General features: G+C 44.9%; 1 protein-coding gene across 1 annotated transcript in view; it reads right to left on the bottom strand.

Moving 5' to 3' along the window:
- Positions 1–7,500, bottom strand: part of map3k15 (mitogen-activated protein kinase kinase kinase 15) — a gene marked incomplete at both ends in the record, with an annotated part of 28,489 nt that overhangs the window by 6,392 nt on the left and 14,597 nt on the right. The window contains 5 exons of the mRNA XM_084442829.1: positions 1–50; positions 995–1,178; positions 3,901–4,058; positions 5,410–5,515; positions 6,410–6,540. The exon at positions 1–50 is cut by the window's left edge and continues 128 nt beyond it. Coding sequence (XP_084298955.1) covers positions 1–50; positions 995–1,178; positions 3,901–4,058; positions 5,410–5,515; positions 6,410–6,540 — 629 coding nt within the window. The remainder of the gene's footprint in view (positions 51–994; positions 1,179–3,900; positions 4,059–5,409; positions 5,516–6,409; positions 6,541–7,500) is intronic.

Genomic DNA, 7,500 nt, shown 5'->3' on the forward strand with positions numbered 1-7,500 from the left:
GGTGGCCTCGCACTGCAACTGCACCGGCAGCGACACACTGCGGATGTAGTCTGACACACACACACACACACAGTTACGGAACATACACACATTTATTTAAGACAGAAACACACACACACACTGGCACGGCGACACACACACCCACACAGATGCACAGCCCACAGAGAGTGAGAGTAGGGAGAGTAGAGTTCAGATGGAGAGACAGGAAGCATCATTTTTATTGATTGTCGCTGCCATCAAATCAGTTGACCAGAAAATAACAACTTCTACCACAGAACTAACAGGTTGGGGAGGAAAAACGGGTTGGGGAGTCCTACATATCTGGCATGCCAACAAATATTTAGAAACCAACAAGAAACATCAGCACACATGCTTTCACAGTTACCACCAGATAACAGATAAAAACAGAAGGAGTTATTGATACTTTCACAGTCACCACCAGATGATAGAAGGAGTTATTGATACTTTCACAGTCACCACCAGATGATAGAAGGAGTTATTTGGAGACAAACCTTGCCACACTGGCACACCAATCCAGAAAGCAGGGAAAGAGGAACAAAGTCAAACACATGATCAAAGTACTTTCTATCTATCTATCTATCTATCTATCTATCTATCTATCTATCTATCTATCTATCTATCTATCTATCTATCTATCTATCTATCTATCTGTCCGTTTGTCCGTCTGTCCGTCTGCCCGTCTGCCCGTCTGTCTGTCCATCTGTTTGTCTGTCCATCTGTTTGTCTGTCTCTGTCTGTCACACACACACACACACACACACACACACACACACACACACACACACACACACACAGTCAGTCTACCTGACAGCACACACACACAAACACACACACACACAAACACACACACACACGTTCACACATACACACACACACACACACACACACACACAAACACACACACAAACACACAGACACACACACACACACACACACACACACACACAAACACCCACACACACAGCCAGTCTACCTGAGGGTTTGAAGGCGATCTTGCTCTTCTTGCCCTTGGTGTTGTGCCGTACGAACGTGTCTTTGAGAAGGTCTGAGGCGGTCGCTCTCTTGTGGGGGTCCGGCTCGAAGCAGCGCAGTATGAATGACTTCGCTTCAATGGACAGAGACTCAGGTATCTCTGGGTGGATCTTAAACATTCCCACCTAGAGTACACACACACACACACACACACATGCACACACACAGATGTTTATCAAAGAAGATAAACAACAGTGGACAAGGACCTCGATATCTTTTAATGGATCTTAAAGGACAGGTAGGGGTTTATCTAAAGGCCTGGATTACACCAGCGCAGATGTCCATAGCTACGTTTTCAAACTGGCAAAACGATCCGCGATTACACGTGAAAATTGCACGTAAAGACTGTTCAAATCTCTTATTACACTAACACGCCCAAAAACGCATATCATACCATCATTAAAGAGCCTATCAAACAGGTGAATTATGAGTTTGAGCTATAGCAATTAAGGGTATATTTTTCTTGGCTAGTAGCATAGTCTAGAATTTGTCAGTTTAAAATGCAGCCATCCAACCAACGGCAAAGGTCACCAGCAAATAAATTTCCATCCTGTTTGTGTTCCATGTCTGGTGCGCATTCCCTGCTTTTAAAATAATCTTGAGTCCAAAAATTCCAATCTCTAATTGTAGGATAACCTCAATCTGCGCTGCTGTGATAACAATATTACTGTATATCATTAGGCTACTACTCTTCACCTTATTATTTATGTATTTATTTATGTTGAAAGAGATGAATGGTTGTAAACCCTGAACTCAGCCAAGTATATTGGAATTCATTTAAACAGTTCCCTTTGTTTCCCAACCACCTCATCTACTTCGTGTTGCTGCATTTAAAAAAAAAAAGTTCTTGTTTTTAGAACGCAATCAACTTTCAAGAGGACAAAGTCCATCTATTCACCCAACTCTGTCCTTGAGCGCAGCATTCCATAGGCCTATAGGCCTTCTGTTCTCACTTCACCACGGATCTTCCTCAAGTTCCTCTTTTCATTTTTTTTCCAGTAATCTAAACTCCATATCCAATTCCTATTTTGATTTTTGATCATTCACACACGAACAAACCAATTCCTTATTCAATTATCTGATTTCAGACTATTATTCCCGACATATAGGGGTTATTTTGCAAAAACAGACATCTCCGCTTGTAGATAAGATATCCTAAATCATATTTGCCCATATCTGCTGTGAGGTTTAAAATAGTATAGGCCTCTTCATCTCTTTATACAGAATGACAACATGCGGGACATGAACAGACAGATAGCATATTCATAAAAATATTCACACACCCAAATATTTATTCACAAGCACAAACTTCTGCGTCAGGATTGCTAACATAAACCCTTTCAATAAGTCTTGTCATATTGAAGTCATAATATGGGAGCTATAATGTAAGGGAATGGATGAACGACATAAAATAAACTGATCATAAGGACTATATATTGGAACATTTGGACTGAATTAAATTATTGAATAGAAAATATTATTCAAAAAGGAAAGGGCAGGAGAGCTCTGAAGTTCAGACAGGTGTGATGAAGGAGCTCTTTGGTCAGGAACACAAACTGAGCTGGGGAGCCTTGTACAGCGGCATATCTCAATAAAGGCTTTTTAACTTTTTGCCAGTTACTTTTCTTTGAACAAGAGAATATAATTATTTGAAGTGTCTACTCTTGTTTGGGTTATGATTTGAAGTGTCTACTTTTTTAGGGGAACCTGTAAACATTGAATACAGTTTAAGTTCACCCTAGAGTATGTTTATTACATTTTATACAACAGCTAGTTCTGACCGTGCATTGTGATTGGCTAAGACGCATTCCAAGCAGTGCCTTAAAACCCTAGTTAAGGCACTGGGTTAATCACCAAATGTATTCCTACACCCTATCTCTCGTAGCGTACTCGCGTTGCCTAGCAATCGCTTGCTTGCTCTGTTTACGTTGTGGACCAGTCCAGCTGTAAGTTGCCTATAGCAACGGTAAACAAATGGGAACTATTTCGGATTGCGGAGGGCCGAAAGCAACACAATTTAGCGAAATTGAACACTAAACCCTTTAAAAAAAAAAAGAAGAAGATATTTAATGACAGTGCAGTGCTGTTGTATAAAAGCAATAAGACACTTGAGGTCGTGCTTTACTGTGGTTTATTGGCACAGCTGTGGTGTCTACGGCACTCCGCTTTGCGTCGTGCCTGCGGCCGCACCACAGCCGTGCCAATAAACCACAGTAAAGCGTGTCTTATTGCTTAAATATACTTATTTACAAATTTATATTAATTATAGTTATTATAACAGTGTAGGCCTATTCCTATAGTGTTTTTTTTTTTAAAAAGCCTCCAGATCTGCCTATTACACTAGAACGCAGCTCCGGATTTCGAGCACCAAAACGTAGCTCCGGCAGTATTGATCCACCTCTGGGTTCGAGCTTCATTTTGGCCGCCGTGGTGTAATTGCTAGGCGCAAACGTAGGTCTTTTTCAGGGCAAATGCCGAAAAACGCAGTAGTGTAATCCAGGCCTGACACTGTGCAGTAGGAAGGTACAAAGTCTGTGCCTGTTGAGGTTGCAGTTGTGGTTGAGTTTTCAAAACCAAACAGAATGACTTACTGTAACGAGCATACAGTACCTATTCTGCAGCATGGCTGTATCAAATCAAATCAAATCAAACTTTATTTGTATAACGCATTTCATACACAGAGGCAACACAATGCGCTTATGCGGCTGTAGTGGCACAATGCGGCTGTTGCATAGTAAATAAGGATTTGGCACCAATAACACCTATCCTTGAAACATGCCCACCATAAATACACATACACACACACACACACACACACACAAACACACACACACACAAACCTCCAACCTTAAACATGGCTGCCTGTGGCTCCCCCAGCTCGTGGAAGGGTGGTTTGCCGGTGGCCATCTCTATAATGGTGCACCCCAGGGACCAGATATCTGCAGGGGCCCCGTAACCTCTGGGGCCCTTATCAATGATCTCTGGGGCCATGTACTGTAGAGTCCCTAGAGGGATGGAGAGAGGGGGAGAGGTGAGGAGGAGAGGGAGAGCGGAGAGACGGAGAGAGGAAAGAGGAGAGAGGGGGAGATGGAGAGAGGAGAGATGGAGAGAGGGGGAGTGGAGAGATGGAGAGAGGGTGAGAGGAGAGGGGGAGAGAGGGGGAGAGGAGAGGTAGAGAGAGGGGGGAAGAGGGGGAGAGGAGAGAGGGGGAGAGGAGAGGAGGAGAGAGGGGGAGAGGAGAGGAGCAGAGAGGGGGAGAGGAGAGATGGAGAGAGGGGGAGAGGAGATGAGGAGAGAGGAGAGGAGGAGAGAGGGGGAGAGGAAAGGGGAGAGAGGGTGAAGGGGCGATGGGTGAGGAGAGGGAAGACAGAAGGGAGGGAGGAGAGAAGAGGAGAAGGTCACAAAGGTGTTGATAAGAAGAGAGAGAGACATGGGAGGAGAGATAAGGTTGTGCACACACACACACACACACACACACACACACACAAAACTACCGTCTACGTATACAGACACACACTAATGAAAGGTAAACACAGTTCTGCCTCTGGTTGATTAGCTAATCTAATTACACTCCTCTCTGGTTATTGCTGCTGTCCAGATGGCTGTGTGTGTGTGTGTGTGTGTGTGTGTGTGTGTGTGTGTGTGTGTGTGTGTGTGTGTGTGTGTGTGTGAGTGAGTGAGTGAGTGTGTGTGTGCATGTGTGTGTGTGTATGTGTGTGTGTATGCATGCGTGTGGGATCTGTGCATGCATATGTGCTTGCAATCGAGTAACAGCCATGACTGTGTGTGTGTGTGTGTGTTTGTGTGTGTGTGTGTGTGTGTGTGAGAGAGAGAAAGAGAGAGAGGGGGGGGGGGGGGGGGAGAGTTTCCATAGAGGCTTATAGTGGCTCTTGAAATTTTATGGGTCATTTGCCATTTATAGTGAGATCCCAGGGTTTCTATGAGTGGGCCAGAACAACGGAAGTACCAAAGATAACAGATCAGTTATTCATGGGTTTCAAATGTAGTCCTAGACCTGCCATGTTGGGGACCAACACAGGTGTTTCAATTTATCTGATTGGCTCTACTGCATAGAATCCTATGCAGTAGAACTAATTCATTCATTTGAAACATCTGTGTTGGTCCCCAACATGGCAGGTCTAGGACTACATTTGAAACCCATGAATACAAGCCTAGAGTTGGGTTGGGCTAACCGACATACAACAGGGTGGATAGTACTCAGTGTCATAAAGCACATTATATTATATTATATTATATTATATCTGAGATGTTGAAGTAAAGATGGTGGTTTTGTTAGTCAGGACTGTGTTTATCTTACAGGAAGTCAGTGCAGCAATTAAGAATGCGTTCTCATACCAGTGAAGGTCTCTGTACAGGGGTTGACCCCCGCTAGTCTCTTAGATGTACCAAAGTCGGAGATCTTCAAGACGCCACTGTAGGTGTTCACTAAGACGTTATCTCCCTGAGAGAGAGTGAGAGAGAGAGAGGGAGGGGGGGGGGCAGAGACAGAGAGAGACAGAGAAAGAGAGATGATACGTATAATGTTATCATCTCTGTTTTTGTCATTTACTTAGACAGTTTCTATCTAAATTACATCTATATCTAACCTACAGTATGCTTTGGCAATATTTACTATGTATTTCCTGCCAATAAAGCTTGTTTGATTGAATTTAATTGAGACACAGAGAGAGAGAGAGAGAGAGAGAGAGAGAGAGAGAGAAAGAGAAGGTGTTCCTTCATTGGCAGTGAGTATGGATGCTACAGTAGGTCCTGGGACCACTCTAAGCAGACCTTGATGTCTGTGTGGACTATGCTAGGTCCTGGAAGCTCTAGTGTCTGAGTAGTCTCGTGGGCCAGACGAGTCGACTTCTGGCCCGGATTGTCTACTACGTCTTGTATTCAGGCGCTGAAATTTTGTTGAAGGAAGTTGGGGGAAAAACGGGCGGATATCCCGTCAAAATTCCGTAAAGACTAGTAGACAGTCCGGACCGGAAGTGATGCGTTTTTTTAAGAACTTCCTTTTACAAATTCTAAGCGGCTGAAGTCAAGACTCTCTCCTCCGTAGAGAGTCTGGCTCAGAGACTAGTGTCTGAGCAGACCTTGATGTCTGTGTGGACTATGCTAGGTCCTGGAAGCTCTAGTGTCTGAGCAGACCTTGATGTCTGTGTGGACTATGCTAGGTCCTGGAAGCTCTAGTGTCTGAGCAGACCTTGATGTCTGTGTGGACTATGCTAGGTCCTGGAAGCTCTAGTGTCTGAGCAGACCTTGATGTCTGTGTGGACTATGCTAGGTCCTGGAAGCTCTAGTGTCTGAGCAGACTATGCTAGGTCCTGGAAGCTCTAGTGTCTGAGCAGACCTTGATGTCTCTGTGGACGATCTGGTTCTCGTGGAGGTAGCGGAGGCCCTCCAGGATCTGCCTGGTGTAGAAGATGATGGTGGCCTCCTTCAGCGGACCCCACTTGGAGCGCAGCAACGCAGACAGACTTCCTGAAGAGAAGACAGTGTGTGCGTCTAGACGTCTAGACCAGTGGTTCTCAACACTTTTCTGGCTCAGGGCACCCTTATACATATTCTTTCATCCATGGCACCCCTAAATTACATTCTTAGCTTTCACTCTCAGCACCGTATACTGTATGATGAAGGTAATATGAGCGTTTCCACAATGATGGGTGACTTTTAAACTTTGGCAACTAACTCGGCCACTAAAAAACTAGCCTCTTGTGCTTTGTCAAACACGCACAGTTGAAAGCATACTGTACGTTCACTCTGTGTCTCATTTTGTGATTTCAGTCTCTTGAAATATGTCTTTGGAACTGGATGCTGGATGCTTTCTTTCAAAGAGCCTTAATTTACTTGTTACATTATTTGTTCTTTTAAGAAACGTATGGGGCGCCACCGGTGGCTCACCGGGTTAAGGCGCATACCGCAGCGGCTTGTCCTTATCCCACTTTTCTCCCCTCTCCCTCAACGAGGCCCTCAACCTTGTAACATCTAACCGCCCCACCACGTGCTCCCTAGACCCTGTTCCCTCGACTCTCCTTCAGTCTGTTGCACCCAAACTCCTTCCCTTCCTAACCCACCTCATCAATGCATCTCTTGTATCAGGATGCTTTCCCTCTGCTTTCAAGACTGCCAGAGTCACCCCCCTCCTAAAGAAACCATCTCTCGACTCCTCTGATGTCAAAAACTACAGACCGGTTTCCCTTCTATCCTTTCTATCCAAAACACTTGAACGTGCTATCTTTAACCAACTGTCTTCGTACCTCCACCAGAACGATCTCCTAGATCCCCACCAATCCGGGTTCAAGGCTGGCCACTTGACAGAGACCGCCCTCCTTGCAGTGACGGAGTCACTCCATGCCGCGAGAGCGAACTCTCTCTCCTCTGTCCTGATACTCCTAGACCTGTCAGCAGCATTTGAAACAGTAGACCACCAGATCCTCTTCT

Source organism: Borostomias antarcticus (genome assembly GCF_949987555.1).
Source record: "Borostomias antarcticus genome assembly, chromosome: 9".
Taxonomy (NCBI): domain Eukaryota; kingdom Metazoa; phylum Chordata; class Actinopteri; order Stomiiformes; family Stomiidae; genus Borostomias; species Borostomias antarcticus.